The following is a 16,047-nucleotide window of genomic DNA, read 5'->3' on the forward strand; positions in this document are numbered from 1 at the left end:
AGACAGAGAGGGAGAGAGAGAGAAAAGGACAGAGAGAACAAGTACTGCAGTGCGCAGTTACGGGGGCCGGGAGAGCTGTGTTTGAGGCCGTGCATTTCTAACGGGCTCCCACCAGGTCATGCTAATGCTGCTGGTCGACAGAGTGAGACGCAAGGATCTACGGCGAGTAATTTGTTCTGTTTTTGCTTCTTCGTCTGCACACAAGGACACTGGTGCCTACTCTGGAGAAGAGCAAACGACAGCATATGACCGCCAGCGCACCGGATCTGACCCGCAAGCACTTGGTCAATACCCCAGACGGGAAAGCCAGTAGCTTCCGCAAAGAAAATGAATGTATCTAGGAACACAGAGGAGGTCTCTCTCTCCCGCTCTGAAGTGGGAGCTTCAAGGCAGACCAGAAAGGGAAAATCAGGTGGCAAAGTCCTCTTGCTGGAAGCGGTAATCCTACTGCACGCCCCAGATTTTGGGAAAAGGAAAAGAAGAGCCACAAGGGAGACTCTGTCCACCTCTGATGAGCACTCACTGCCTCCAGAGCACCGAGTCACGCAGGCGGGGGTGGGGGGTGGGGGCAAGACGCCCATGCTCGGCACACAGAGACCGCCCCAAAACGACAGGTCCTGAAAATCACTTTGGTGCTAAACTGCCTGACACCCAATTCTACAACTGGAGAAAAAAGAAAATTCGATGGAAAATTAAGCGAGATGTAGCAAGAAGGAAAGGTGCGTATAAACGCACAGAAAGAAGGGCTCAGGAACGGAAACGACAGCTCTGGTCGAAACGAATTCCCCAAGTCGCCTTTCTGCCAAATGAGACAACGGGGGAATTCGATTTTAAACCCCAGTGTGCCCGCAGCCTTTTCATCTCAGAGATGCTTTTCATGTTCCTGATGCAGCTTTTGGAATCTTTTCGAGTTACAGAACAGCAGAAAGCAGGTACTTGCTAGGACGATATGAAGGGAGCAAGGTCGATTCAATTTTTTCCAAATACAAGAATCAACGTATAGGAGTTAAAAATATTTTGTTAAGGGGTGTCTGGGTGACTCAGTCGGTTGAGCGTCCGAGTTCAGCTCAGGTCGTGATCTCTTGGTTTGTGAGTTTGAGCCCCGCGTCGGGCTCTGTGCTGACAGCTCGGAGCCTGGGGCCTGCTTCGGATTCTGTGTCTCCCTCTCTCTCTCTGCCCCTCCCCTGCTCACGCTCTCTCTCTCTGTCTCAGAAATAAATAAAAAACATTAAAAATATATATCTGTTAAAACACGTTCTTTTCAAATTACTACCATCTTTCCTTAAGGCCAAGGGAATCCGGGAAGAGGCCGTGCTGTCTGAGTCCAATTACCAAAGCAGCTGACCATCCACCTGCAGAGTCCCCTTCTCACAAATAACGCTTCTCGGGAGGAGGCTGGGCAGGCCCGCCTTGGGCTACCCCTGTGGACTCATTTCTGGGTCTCGCTCAACAACCCCCTGCCTCTGTGGCTTTCCTGTCATGTATTTCCCCACCTCAAAAGGCTTTCCAGGGAACAGTGCTGACCTTATTGGTTCTTCGGTAGAGCCTGGGGACCTCTAGGGCACTCTTCAGGTAGCCGAAGCAAGACTCACTTAAGTCTTGGATGATCCTGTCACTCAAGGCAGGAGCACAGGCGGACAGAGACGTCTGGGAGTCCTCCAGGGCTGCTGTCCAGACACAGAGACTGAGTTTAGCCACTTACTGAAGCCCGGGTGCGAATTTTATTTTAGACACTGTCACAGTATTTACAGAGTGTACAACAATAAGCCAAATCAAATCAACTTATTAGAATTAAACAAAATATCTCATCTAGAGAAATTATCATCACAGAACAGAATATAGAAACAACCAAGGATTGACAACTAGAAAAGAAAATGGTAGTTTAAATATATGCTACAGGCTCTAAAGTTTTATTTTAAATTATTTCTTATTCAGAGATGTGCTGAGTCTAAAGATTCATTTTTACCTGAGATAGAAGAAAAATTCTTAAAGCCAATCATTTCAAGTTTTGGCTTGATTGTTTCCAAGAGTTCTGGAAGCTGAAATAAATATATGCACTTTATATATTCAGGTACTTTTTATAACTCAAAGGAAGAGGCAATTGAACTTGCACCTATAAACTCTAAAATACTATTAATGAAAAATGAAACTAAACTCAAGACTTCCTACAGTTTTCATCAGAAGAAAGCAAAATTCTTAACGCTTTCACTAAAACAGAATCCAGCAACACGGGAAACAGCAGTCCCCGGCTATTAACAGGCCCAGGGAAGAAGCAAAACCATTTTCTATTCTGTGGCTTTCCCCGATACCAAACAAAGACAAGCGGAAAACAGACTCACGTATCAGAGCACTCAAACACAAATTCGGCCCACAAAGCCCTGTTAATGATAAAGGCCCCAAACATGGACATCCCCAGAGAAAACAGGGGGAGACGTTTTCACAGTTTACTTTCTAAGTACACGCGAAGGTTAACTGTTGCCAGGAAATACGTGGTCAAGTGGGGGTACAACCCATTAAAATCCAACCTGCCAGCGATCGTGCCAAAACGCGGAGCTAGTGAACAGTGGGGCATGGCTCACTTGTCACTTGTGACGGGAACACTGAAAAGGCAGGAGAGACCCCCCTCCCCAGGTTCACAAAATAGGAGACTAGACTGACAAGCAAGGAGGCAGAGAGCCCCCCCGCGGGGGAAAGCTGGAGAGACTGCTCGGAGCGCGGGCGAACCTGTGCTCTCCGGGAGGCCCTGGGCCCCACGATTCCAAGCCCCATGCGGCCATATGGGGTCAGACCCTCGCACATGTCACTTTCTACGAAAACACAGAACCGAGCCCCTGGACTTCTCCTGGGACACAGGCCTACCTGCTCCTGAAGCTTGTCCAGGTCGGCGACCACATATATAAGCTGCGTACTGGAAATGGAAGCCACGGGCTTTGTTTCCGCGGGGCCACTTGCTTGGTCTTCACTGTTTCCGTGGGTAACTGAAGGGTCTTTGCCACCAGTTACCAAAGGCTTTTTCATATCCTTGGCACTTTCATTAGAGATGGGCCTGAGTAAAAGCTGAAAAACCGTTTCAACGATTCACTACTTTTCCACCTGCCACATACCTGAGCATTAAGTTTTGTGGCCCACCATCTGCAAAGTATTCAGTAAAAGTTTACCAACGAAAGAACAACAAGGAGAAACAAAGCCAAACTACAACCCCACGGACATTTGTCCTCCTTAAGCTCGTGTCTGCTTTCTGGTGATTAAAAGTAACAGGCAGAAAACAAAACAGGTCCCTAAACGAAACGAAAATTAATTTCTGGAATATCACAGTTACAAAAAAATTCATTAGCTCAACTAGGTAAATCATCTACCAGGTTTGCTCGGTAAATTTACCTAATGTTAATTATAATTAATTAATAAGGCTAAAAAAAGCGCGATCCAAACTTTACCATGTTTCAAATAGTATCAGCAAAAGTGTTACTTGCATAATGATTTGTTACAAGGGAAAAATCAAAGAGAAGTACCCCCGGCATAAGGAAAAAACGGAATAATGAACATGTGAGGCAACATAATTTATTAGAGACCTGAGAATTACTGGCTGGTAAGAATGTAGGACCCAGCCTACTCAGGCCTAACTGAAGAATCACATCAACCCCGCTGCCTCCCCGGAATCAACTGCACAGGGGTCTTCAGAAACCGCTTGGTGGACAGGGTGGTCTGTTAAGAACCCTTCTGCTCTCAAAGTAAATAAACTTAAAAAATTAAAAAAAAAGGGGGGGGGGCGCCTGGGTGGCTCAGTCGGTTGAGCGTCTGACTCTCAGTTTCAGCTCAGGTCATGACCTCACATTTCGTTGAGTTTCAGCCCCACATTGGGCTCTAAACTGACACCACGGAGCCCGCTTGGGTTTCTCTCTCGCTCTGTCTCTGCCCCGCCTCCTCCCCCACTTGTGCTGTCTCTGTCTCTCTCAAAATAAGTAAATAAACTTAAAAAAATTAAAAAAAAAAAAAAAAAAGAACCCTTCTGAGCAGAGGAAGGCAGAAGGGAAAAAGAGAACTAGCTTCCACCGAGCTCCCAGAATCCACCAGCACTTCCGTCAACAATCTGCTGGTCAACAGATCCCTTTTTACTGCTCACCTATGGAAACCGTTTTGCCATTTCAGAGGTGAAGCATCTGGGACCCCTAGAGCTAAGTCTCCCAAGGCCACAAAATTTCAAAGTGGCAGAACCTGGGGGCGCCTGGGTGGCTCAGGAGGTTAGGCGGCCACCTCGATTTCGGCTCAGGTCCTGATCTCACGGTTCATGAGTTCGAGCCCCGTGTCGGTGCAGAGCCTGCTTGGGATTCTCTCTCTCTCTCTGCCCCTCCCCTACTTGCGTTCTTTCTCAGAATAAACTTAAAAAAAAAAAAAAAAAGTGGCAGAACCTCAGTCTGTCTGCCGTGAAAGCCTGTGCTCCTTCCGTTAGAAGACCCTGCAAGACAAACCGGGCTCTCCTCTCCAACTCAAGATTGCATTCCTTCTGATAGCTGAGGCTTCGTCACACAGTCCTTCCTGACACCTTACGCACGCCTAGGCCCATTTTCATACTCATCACGCACAGCGAACAGGCTGCATGTCTGTCTGTCCCCTGCGACTGTCCAGGAGGGGGCAGGGCCTCTCCGAGCACGAGACGCTGGCGCGGGGCCTGCCTGGGTGCTCAGGGCTGACCCGTACGATCACCGCTACGGCTGTGTGCGCAACACCTAATCCATCTTCACAGGCATGCGGATACTTAAGAGAGTCAACTACTCGACAAGGAGAAAGGGAGGGCATTCTGAAATGAAGGGAAGGTTAATTAATTTTATTACCTTGTAGTCCAGACGATCATACGATTTTTTAAAACTTCCAAATACGATGAAAACGCGTATGTTTTTATTTCTACTCATTTTCATTAAAATGAGCATCTCTGTCTTAATTTCGATGCATCTCGAAGATTCTGGCTTTGAGACGGGAAAATGAGCTTGTCGGGACAGTGCTTTTCCACAAGAGGAAGCACGGACAGTGGGATAATAGACACCCACACAGGCAACGGCGGCAAGAAAAGGGGAACAAATACTGGATACAGACTTGAGAAATGAGTCGACTGTTGTCCTCCAAATGACCTCTCATGACAGCCTGGCCTTTAAGAGTCTTAGCGTATTTAGCTTAAGGTATCTTTAATTTTTTTTTTTTTTTAATATTTATTTTTGAGAGAAAGTGTGCACACGAGCGAGGGCGGGCAGAGAGAGAGAGGGAGAGAGAATCTCAAGCAGGCTCTGTGCCATCAGAGCAGAGCCTGACTGACGGGGCTTGAACCCACCAACTGTGAGATCATGACCTGAGCCGAAATCAAGGGTCAGATGCTTACCTAACTGTGCCACCCACGTGTCCCTCTTTAATTCTTTTTTAATATTTTTTAACAATGTTTACTTATTTTTAAAAGGGAGACAGAGTGCAAGGGGGGGAGGGGCAGAGAGAGAGGGAGACACAGAATCCGAAGCAGGTTCCAGGCTCTGAGTTGTCAGCACGGAGCCCGACGCGGGGCTCGGACCCACAAAGCGCGAGATGCTGACCTGAGCCGGAGTCGGACGCTCCACCAAATGAGTCACCGAGATGCGCCCCCCCCTTAATTCCCAACGGTCGTGATTCTGGACGAGCTACGCGGCCAGCCCTCACCTCGCTGACAAACACGGAGTACCGAGCCAAAATCTGCAGTGTGAGCCTCCACAGACGATGCGCCAGCACCGGCAAGAACATCTCGTCTGACCAGCACCTCTGAAGGCTGCTCCATGTTCTGTGAGAAGCCAAAAGGCAAAACGAACTGCCAGCTAGAGAAATAGACAGACACGTAAAGAATCTCAGGCAATTCCCAGCTAAATTCTAATAGTTCCGATGCGTAATTCAAGAGTGAAGAACGCGGCCACAATCCATGCTGTTTCATCTTTTGAGGCAGTGCGTTTTTATAATTTTACACGATTCCCCCTCCCGGATGTTTGAGATTGAACATCTATGGCATTCGGCAATCACTTGTCAACAGGTATTTTGTACCAAGTCCACAAACCCAAGCTGGAGTGGTCCCCTGCAAGCGTCTCAACTACAATTCCGAGTTTGTCCGGTTTCGTTTGTCTGCTCTTCCGTTCCTCTACCGGAACTCGCTACATACAGGAAGTCGATCACATAGGACCATGTTTTGCAAAGACAGACGGAAAACCACCTCGGAGCCTAAAACGGTGCAGTCAGGCTGACTTAGCTACACAGAAGGGAGCAGAAACTTAAGTGGGAGTGGCCTAGAGACCCGTGTGGCCATCGAAACAGCCGTGCGTTACGTGGGTGGCCACCGGGAGTGACTACATGACACAAGATCAATGAGGCTGTGAAGGAAACCAAACCTGTCTGCAACCCACGACCCACCGTCACCTGCCCAGTGTCCCAGGACTGGGGCCGAGGGCTCAGGAGGCCTGAGGCAGGAGCCCCAGTTGTAAATCATCCCCCAGGAGGGAAGGGCCATCCTGACGCTTTACCTTAGCCTGGGAGGGAAACGGACGGAATCCAGTTTTCTATAAAAAGCGCTGATCACCAGGGGCTAATCCCCCGTGACAGGTTATATTCAGAGACAAAACTGAGGTCTGCTTCTTACGTTCTTAAAGCATTTATTTTCAATCTTATTTTAATTCCAGTGGAGTCAACATACAGTGTTGTCCTAGTCTCAGGAGTACAACATAGTGATTCAACACTTCCATACATCGCTCGGTGCTCGAGATACGTGTGCTCTTTGCCTCCATCCCCTACTTCACCCCTGCTCCGCCCCACCCCCCTCCCCTCCGGTGACCACCAGTTTGTTCTATCTGAGAGTCTTGTGTTTTTTGGTTTGTTTCGTTTTTTTCTTTGTCCATCTGTCTCGTTTCTAAAATTCCACCCTATGAGTGAAATTACATTGTATTTCTCTTTGTCCAAGTGCCTTATTTCACTTAGGATTACGCTCTCTAGCTCCCTCCGTGTCGTTGCAAACGGCAAGATTTTGTTCTTTTTTTATGGCTGCGTAATAGTCCGTTCTTTTGATCCTCTCTATAAGGAAAGAAGCTCTATGGACCAAAAAATATACTTTTAGCCTTTTAGAAAAAAAAAAAAAAGAGGTTGAGCCGTGTTTTTAAGCTACGTTTTCACCTACTGTGCGACAGAAGAAGGTGAAAGTACCCTCAGAAAACGAAGGCTTAGGTAAGCGCTGAGCTTAACTAAGCCCTTGCGTGACATCCGCCATTGATCGCTTTATGGAAATTACCTGGAGCGTCCTCCAACCCAGCTGTAAGTGCTGCTTCTAAGGATCCTGCGATCTCTCTAAATCTGAGAGAAAAACAAGAGCACAGATTAGGGTTTATGCTGCTGCTGCATGCCTTTACCTCCCCGTTCTCCCTTCCTTCTGAGCCGCAGGAACTTCCTCCGCTGGCTTGTCCCGAAGAGCGTCCCAAAGACACCCTTACAGATGCCCGGCCGGCCCCAGGAGGCCCATTCTCCCACTGTTTTCAACTGAGCAAGGAATAAATTTCTCCCGATTAAGCCACCGTCACGTAGGGCTTCTCCGTTATCTGCGGCTGATTGGAATCACAACCAACCCCGTGTTTTTTGAACTAAACAAACCACCCGGTTAGACCGCCATCAAGGAGCCTGTGTCAGGCCAGTCCCACGTGGCTGTACTCGGTGTCGTCGCCTCACGGCCACAGGACCGCGGGATCTCCGATCCACCTCAACTCACGCTGCCGTAGGGAAAAAAGGAAACGTCCCTAAAGCAAGGAATGGGAAGGCTGGACTCCGGATCTGTTTGCAGTTTGAGAAAAGTCACCGCAAGCAGCCGGTGAACAGTACAAAAGCCCGCTGCGTGTGCTGTTCACACTGCTGCCCGGCCTCCCGTGCTGTCCGGCCCCCGCCTCCCGGGTCAGTCCTCCTGGGTTGTCAGCTGGCCCACCAGGCAGCGCCTTCTCCCGTCACAGAATTCCGTTTTAGTAACTGCGTGGGCACGTTTTCAGGGCTGTGTGACATGAAAACACTGTGTTTTGGAAACAAGCTGCGTACGTGGCATCGGGTCCCAACTACGGAACCTCCACCGTCGGACCTTCCCCAGCACACCCGTCACCTGCTAGTTCCCCTGCTGGCAATACATGCTGACACCCGCTCAAGATTAATTTCCCTGAGCCTTTTGGGTTTTTTAGAGTACACATTTTTTTCAAAGCAGTTCAGAGCCTGAGCTTAAGGAATCTGTCTGGAGGGTGAAAGGAACAGCACGTCAGACCAAGAGCAGCGGCCGTGCCCTCCATGAACGTGCAACACGGCCCAGAGCCCCAGACCCCGGGCCGCCCCGAACCTCGAGAGCTGGCTGCTTTCCCGTGGGAAAGGAAGCCCCCTCCTACTGCCCAGGGGAATCTGCCAGTGAGAGGCACAGGTGCTATGTCGCGGGCTCGACACAGCCATCTGACCGTGCAACCACGCCGAAAGACCCATGAAAGTAAAACTGCCCAGGTCACTTGGCAGAGCTGTGCCTCCCCAGCCGGGAGCCCAGCAGCAGCCCCTCGCGCAGCTCTGCTGGGCAGTTAACTTCCAGGACTGAGGTGAGGTGCTGTCGTTCTCGGAAAATGGCAAAAAGGGAGAGGCCACCTTGGGGACCCTTGAGAAGCCGCGCTGGAGTTCGTCCACGCGCGTGTGATGCCCACGGCGCTTGCTAGGGTATCTGTAACAGAGGCGACCCCAGACAGGATGTTTCTACGTTCTGAAATCTGGGTTTGGGGGAGGCCTCTAGACCTATCCCTCCACGCATGCCACAGGTACGCAATCACCGCAAAGCGCTTCCGTAAAAATAAAAGCGGTGAAGGTAACACTGCCGGGCGTTGCAATCTCTGCCCTGTAGTATCCGAAGCGTCGCGGGGCACACGTCTACTCCACACACACGCGTACTCGGGGCAAAGGGAAAGCACGTCGATGCTGCAGAAAGCCCACATCGCTAGGAGGAGATATATTATGTTCAGCATGTACTGAATGCAATACATCTACAGTGAATGTTCCGGGAGTATACAATATTCTAGAAAGACTTCAATTAAAGATGGCGGAGAACTTAGCCTACGGCATTTCAGGGACTGAGCCCAGTCTCTGCGGAGCCACCGGCTCACTGCACTGGAGACCCCTGGGTCATATTTGCATTTACTTTCTTCCTGTGAGAAACTGAATCGTAAACCTTTTTTCTTGTTTTTGGAGTTTGTTCATTCATTCTGAGAGCGAGCGTGAGCAGAGGAGGGGCAGAGAGAGAGGAAGAGAGAGAATCCCAAGCAGGCTCCATGCTGTCATCTCATGAACGGCGAGATCATGACTTGAGCTTAAATCAATAGTGGGACGCTTAACCGACGGAGCCCCCCACCAAGCGCCCCTAAACCTGCTTTCTACTACGCCTATGGGAACAAGTGACATGAAGGCCAGGCAGGGCATCGGGAACAGTGAGGGGTTCCAGTGCACCCCCGGATGGCGCTGGCTGGAAGGGCCACCTCGGTTCCTAGGATGGCGGGATGCAGGTTTACCGTCAGACCAGTGGCGTAAGCCTGTTCCCAAGAGAGCAATGTTCATGTTCCTCCCTACGAACATGTCAAAGTATGCCACCCCACGGGTTTTGGGCCTCCTTTAAATGGCCCTGAAGTGAATCCCCTCACAATGTAACTCTGACCCTAGTCATGTTTGTGGAACTTCTGGTCGTCACTCAGAGTAAACAATGTGACGCCTGGTAAAAATCAATAGGGCAGTCCCACAAAGTATTACTTGAACTTACTTTTTTTTTAACGGAAAAAACAAACATAAGTGAATACAAGTTCCACACTTCGCAACTCAGATGTGATGTTTTACAAATTTCACAAATTTTAAGTAAAATGGTTTACAGAGAAAGGCTCACCGATCCTTTTGATTGCTTACTGTTAAAATCTGGAGGACGTACAAAATCATGCAGGGAACTGGCTGACTTTAAACCCAGCTCGGCTGCCGGCCCCGTGAGAGGCGGCTGAGGGGAGGCTGTGCTGTCGCTGTGGCGTCCGGCCTGGCGAGCCCAGAGCACGCCCCGAAACAGCCACCAGAGCTCCAGGGAGGCAAGTCCGGGGGGGGAGGGGCAGGGAGGGGAGGGGGACGACAGTGCAGGATCCCCAAGGGTGGGGTCACGGGATCTGGGGAAATGACTAGGAAGAGGAGTTTGGAGGCAGCGGGCGGAACTACGTGATGTGACAGTATTGGACATCTAAAGCAATCTAACTCCAAACCCGGACCACAGAAGAAATGCTAGACATTTCTTCTCCACTGCGGCCATATATATACACACACGTACATACATACATATATACATACACGTTAGTCCCCAATTTTATTTTATTTTTATTTTTAGAGAGAGAGAAAGGGCACAAGCAGGAGAGAAGGGCAGAGAGGCAGAGAGCGAGAGAGCGAGAGAGAGCGAGAGAGAGCAAGAGAGAGAGAGCGAGCGAGCGAGAGAATCATAAGCAGGCTCCATGCTCACCGCTGAGCCTGATGCGGGGCTCTATCCCATGACCCTGGAATCACGACCTAAGCTGGTATTAAAAGTTAGGCCTGGGTGGCTCAGTCGGTTGGGCGTCCGACTTCGGCTCAGGTCATGATCTCACGGTCCATGAGTTCGAGCCCCGCGTCGGGCTCTGTGCTGACAGCTCAGAGCCTGGAGCCTGCTTCAGATTCTGTGTCTCCCTCTCTCTCTGACCCTCCCCCGTTCATGCTCTGTCTCTCTCTGTCTCAAAAATAAATAAACATTAAAAAAAAAAAAAAGTTGGGCCTAAACCGACTAAGCCACGCAGGCGCCCCTCTATTGCAGTCTTATACTATGAAAGAATACTTCACTGTTTTAAATTCCGCTCCTGCATCAAAAGGGCTTCCTGCCCTGGGTTGATCTTCATTACCCTGCAACAACCACTCCCAGTGCAGTCCATGAACACCTTAGAAGAACAAATCCTTCATTTCCTACTGAGAGACAAGCTCCGTGGTGATGTCACGCTGGCAAAATTAAGCATAACATACAGTGTGGTACCAGCAAGGGCGCCTCAATGACATTCTGGTGGCTGTGATTTCATTATCAGAAGATGATTACATACATTCTCAATCACGGCAAGCAATTACAATCAAGGGACCTGATCCTTAACGTATTTCCCCCTCTGTAATTTCCCCCCAGAACTCTAGGGAAAAGGACTGCATCGTAATGAATGAAAGCACTCAGCGATTTCAACAAAAAGCCTGCAACTCTTTCCAGACCTTCCTAACTAAAACGCTCTAGTTAATGTCATTCGATGAAGGAACTCACCACGACCTCGTTCAAGACACTCTGCAAAAATGGCTGTTTTCGTCTGTTTTTCTAACAGAACATATGTTGCTAAGAGTTTATCCTAAATGTCCCCAGTTTATGAAAGCACTTATTTACGTACGTGGTATCGTCACGACATCTGTTAGAAGTGTCACCATTTTCCAGAACAGAGAGAACAAATGTCACAGATGTCAAAGACATCCAAAAGATGTCAGAGACGGCCAAAATAAGAACTAGGATTCTCATAAACCGACTGACGGAACCAGCGGCGAAGAATACGCTTCTCCCCACCCTCAGGGAAAAACCAGCCCAGAGGAGCCAACAACAGACCCACGTAGGCCGGGCCTGCTGCCTGACGAAGGCAGGTGGGGAGAAGGGCAAAACGGACAGGCTGCCGCGGACGGAGCGCAGGAGGACGGAGCTGGGCGCGGGGCCCACCTCAGTCCGAGGCCGGGGTCCTCAGCCCTTTAATTACCAAATGGTTTTTCTGTCATGCCAACCGGAACGCCGGCAATGACGACACCTCTTGCACGTTCCCGCTTTCGATCCTGTTTCCCAAGGAACGGCACGATCATCTCCGAGGACTGTTTCCTGGAGGCAACACCCTGACCTGGTATTCTAGTCCCATTTCAGAAGGCTGGAGGGGTGGGGGGGGGGGGGGGATAAATCACTGACCTTATTTGAAAATAAACAGGCAAGTTCCACTTATTACTGAAGCTGTGATAGGCGGGATGTGCTCTTAATCTCCTCACGCTGGCCTGTGTTCCACACTGCTGTTCAAATGCTCTTACAAAATCCATGCTTACGGTGTATTTCTAAAATAAGAACAGGCGGAATTTTCACTGTGAGCAAACTAACCAGGAACGAGCACATACAGGGAAAACTGTAATCAAGATAAAGAAGGAGAACACTCTGAGTCGTAGCTTCCGGAACTGACAGTGACCTGAAAGGGGTCGCCCGTCCGAGGTCCTGACTTGAACATTCGGTACTGCCCAAAGCGGGTCGGTGACACGCTCGAGGTTTTACGCGGCAAGCCTCCCTGGAAACCCGGTGCTCTGCAAACGACAGCTCTCGTATTCTCGGCACCCCTAACCTCGTCCACTGGAACTGGAAGAGCCAGTAAATTAAGTGGTATAATTGTCACTGCCACTCCAGAGGAAGGAGTAGAACATTTTTAAAAGGCAGGTGAGCCATCACATGATCTCCATAGACCAGACAGCACAAAAACGGACGGGGAGCTACCGACACCATGAAGAGCCGTGGCTGAAACTTACTTAACATTCATCACCCGCGCGCTGTGCCTAAAACTGTATTCTTTAACGTGACCCACAAAAGTACCCTCCCAGGTTAACTACTGTTATTATCACTTGGAGGATGACGCTTCCTCTTCTATTCAGGCTCACAGAGAATTTACCCAAAGACAAAGCTGAGAAATAGAGCAAACAGCACCCTGGTTGGTGAGCAGAGCAGAACCGCAGCTGTCAGAAATGCGCATTCCTCCGTGGGTCCTCTGGTGTCCCCCCCCCCCCCCCCCCCCCCCCCCAGGGCCCAGGCTCTACAGGGAACATGTGTGGACACTCCATATCCTTCTGGGTCACCCAACCATTCACCGAAACTTCCTCACGTCTGCGCTTGGGCAGGAATTTTAGTTCACTCAACACTACAGGCTTTTCATTTCTTTCAACTGGTTGGGCGAGGTGTTGAGGAGTTGAGACCAAGGTATTACTCATCCTCTGGGGATAGAAGTAGACAGACCTCTGCACACGACGAGACGCTAAAGGAACACGAGATATTTCTCTCCTCACGAGAAGCACGTCACAGCCAGACTGAAAGCTGAAAGCATTTTGTGAAAGGAACTGACCGACGCTGTGCTCACTGGAAACAGACCCAGCCACGTTAAGGACTGGCTTAGAATTCTCAAGTCAAAGTTCTGCGAGAAAGTTTCCTTTCTGAGCTGAAACATCTCCTGAGCATAACGTGACCAGCACAACTCCAGAGGACAGCAAAACGTAAAGGGTCTTAAATGGTGAATGCTTAAGACCACTGTATCATTCTGCTTCTGGGGTCTATTTTTAAAAGCCCTACTGTTTGCAAATAATAAAAATCACTGTCACACGATTCACTGAAAACGATACCACGTGATCACATGATTCAGCATACTGTCACGTCGCACAATTAGTCGGAACAGGGAAGTGGTATTTCTGTGACACTATGGCTCCAAATGTGTCTTCTCGTCCGTGTTGAAGGCCGGCAGGCCCCAGGCTCACCACACCTTACCGTCTGCCTCTATACACTACAAATTAATGAGGATTTTAAAATCCAATCGATACCCTGTTTTCCTTTAAAATTATACCGTACACATTTGCAAACCTGATTTTCCATAGAAAACCACTGCAAAGGGACTGGCTTTTAATGGTCTCGAGGATCTTTTTGAAAAAGTGAGAAAATGACGTGCAAACACATCTTGTCACATTGGTACCTAGGCTGAATCTTACCCTGCATTTTAGAATTGTAGCATATAGTCCCAACAGGATCGGGGACTACTACTTGGATGAAACATTTTGTGTATTTTAAGGAAATGCTCGCTCACAAACTCAGATTTTTATTTTTAACAAAGCACAGAACGAAGTCTGTGCAGAAAGCATGATTTTTCTCAAGCCTCTGGTTAATATCTTCGAGAATCAGGATGATGGAAGAAAAGTACCTCGTGAAATGCATCGGGATTTCCAGGATTAAAAAGCGAAGGCAGTTTTTCTTCTAATCCTCGTACTATTTCCGGCCAGACAGAATTCACCAAAAAATCATATCCAGGAACACTGTTGCCTTTTTCACTGTAAGAAACAGCAACACTTCAGTCAGATACATGGCACCCTCCTATTTACAAAGGGCAAAATTCTACAGTGGTATTTTAACTCAAAGTTCCTCAGCCTAAAACTTACTTCCACCTTTTTAAAAAACTGTACGTCAGTTAGCTTGTTTATAGCCTTCAACTTCTATTTCACTCCTTGATCCCAGTCTCACCTTGAACCTGAACGCCCTCTGTATTCTGACTCCTGTATTTATCACATAGGAGAGCAAGCTAGTGTCAAGGATAAGGCAAAACTACTACATCGAATTGCCTTGGCAGGATTTCTCCCTGGAAGCGGGCTATCGTATTTACACTCTATCTTGGAAAAGAAGTAGTCTAATAACACAAGAAAAGCGATCTTCGCGTGCAGTCTTTTTTTAATGTTTCTTCATCTTTTTTTTTTTTTTGAGAGAAACAGAGACAGAACATGAGTGGGGGGGGGGGGGGGCGCAGAGAGAGAGAGAGAGAGGGAGACACGGAATCCAAAGCAGGCTCCAGGCTCTGAGCTGTCAGCACAGAGCCTGACATGGGCTTGGACCCTCAAAGTACGAGATCATGACCTGTGCTGAAGTCAGACACTTAACTGAGCCACCCAGGCGCCCCTCTTTGCATTGAATCTTAATACCACTAAGCTCTAAAGCCCTGTAAATCATGCTAATTTGCCAGTTACTAACAGCTTCGTGAAGATTAAGCTATCTCTAAGATTACCTTCAGTTCTCAAATTCTATGACTATTCCATGTAAAATCTTGATTCCAAATCCTGATGCAAAAAAACTTGTCACAGTCGTGTTTTTTTGTGTATCCATGCTTTATTTCGCCTTTTTTTTTTTTTTTAAGCAAAAGTCTAGACTCTGGATTTCTAATTCACAGACTCAGATGAGAGGCAACACTGAGATGAAAGCATTCACTCAGGAGCCAGAGTACCTGGGTTCAAATGGTGGGCCTTTTACCCTCTGTTTTGTTTTCTTCATCTTTAAATTGAGATGACAGGATGGAGATCAGAGCATCTTCAAATGGGTTAATATTTGTAAAGCATTTAGGCTTGTGCCTAGCATACAGGAAGTGCTGTGATAGTAGGGCTTAAATATAGAAGTAAATAAATAAGGCAGATTGCTCAAGTTTTCTCTTGCACTTAAAGACACAGAAATAACTTCTAGGTAAATACCATCTCACTGAATGCTCAGTTTTAAGATAACTTTCTTTAACAATGGCCAGCAATTCAATATATGGTCTTTTTTTAAGTCTTTATTTAGGTAATCTTCACAACCAATGAGGGGCTCAAACTCATGACCCCGAGACCAAGAGTCACACGCTCCTCCGAGTGAGCCAGCCAGGTGCCCCAATATACGATCTTATTTCGGCAAAACTGGGAGTTTTGTAGCTACATTGCGATATGAAATTGGGTATTGAAAATAAAGAAAAAAGGGGCGCCCGGGCGGCTCCATCGCTTAAGCGTCCGATTTCGGCTCAGGTCATGATCTTGCGGTTTGTGAGTTCGAGCCCTGCGTCGGGCGCTGTGCTGACAGCTCAGAGCCTGGAGCCTGCTTCGGATTCTGTGCCTCCCACTCTCTCAAAAATAAACAAACACTTAAAATATTAAAAAAAAAAAAATGAAAACAGAGATAAAAGCTTTCCTAATTTTCCTCCTTAGCAAAAATTGCCAGGAAAGATAGATTATCCAGGAAGCCAGTTTGGTACTGGCTACCAAACAATCTTACTATAGTTAAGTACTGGTAAGAAATCACTGGCCGGTTGGAGGAGGGCTGGGGAGGGCCGACAACATGTCTATTTCCCACATACCCAATTCCACACCTCGCAGTCTATACTTTCAGCCACGCTAAGAACGAGCTCTATTAAG

At 48.3% G+C, this 16,047-nt stretch overlaps 1 protein-coding gene across 4 annotated transcripts in view; it reads right to left on the bottom strand.

Moving 5' to 3' along the window:
• The window catches only part of COG2 (component of oligomeric golgi complex 2), a 47,057-nt gene that overhangs the window by 3,972 nt on the left and 27,038 nt on the right, over positions 1-16,047 (bottom strand). For 2 of the 4 annotated variants that reach the window (XM_043596339.1, XM_043596337.1), the window contains 7 exons: positions 14,046-14,172; positions 12,017-12,156; positions 7,280-7,341; positions 5,677-5,828; positions 2,860-3,057; positions 1,967-2,039; positions 1,525-1,667 (listed from right to left, as the gene is read on the bottom strand). In XM_043596339.1, the coding sequence (XP_043452274.1) occupies positions 1,525-1,667; positions 1,967-2,039; positions 2,860-3,057; positions 5,677-5,828; positions 7,280-7,341; positions 12,017-12,156; positions 14,046-14,172 (895 nt within the window). The remainder of the gene's footprint in view (positions 1-1,524; positions 1,668-1,966; positions 2,040-2,859; positions 3,058-5,676; positions 5,829-7,279; positions 7,342-12,016; positions 12,157-14,045; positions 14,173-16,047) is intronic. The other 2 variants (XM_043596336.1, XM_043596338.1) reach the window with 1 other exon arrangement.

Source organism: Prionailurus bengalensis, chromosome D2 (assembly GCF_016509475.1).
Source record: "Prionailurus bengalensis isolate Pbe53 chromosome D2, Fcat_Pben_1.1_paternal_pri, whole genome shotgun sequence".
Classification (NCBI taxonomy): Eukaryota; Metazoa; Chordata; class Mammalia; order Carnivora; family Felidae; genus Prionailurus; species Prionailurus bengalensis.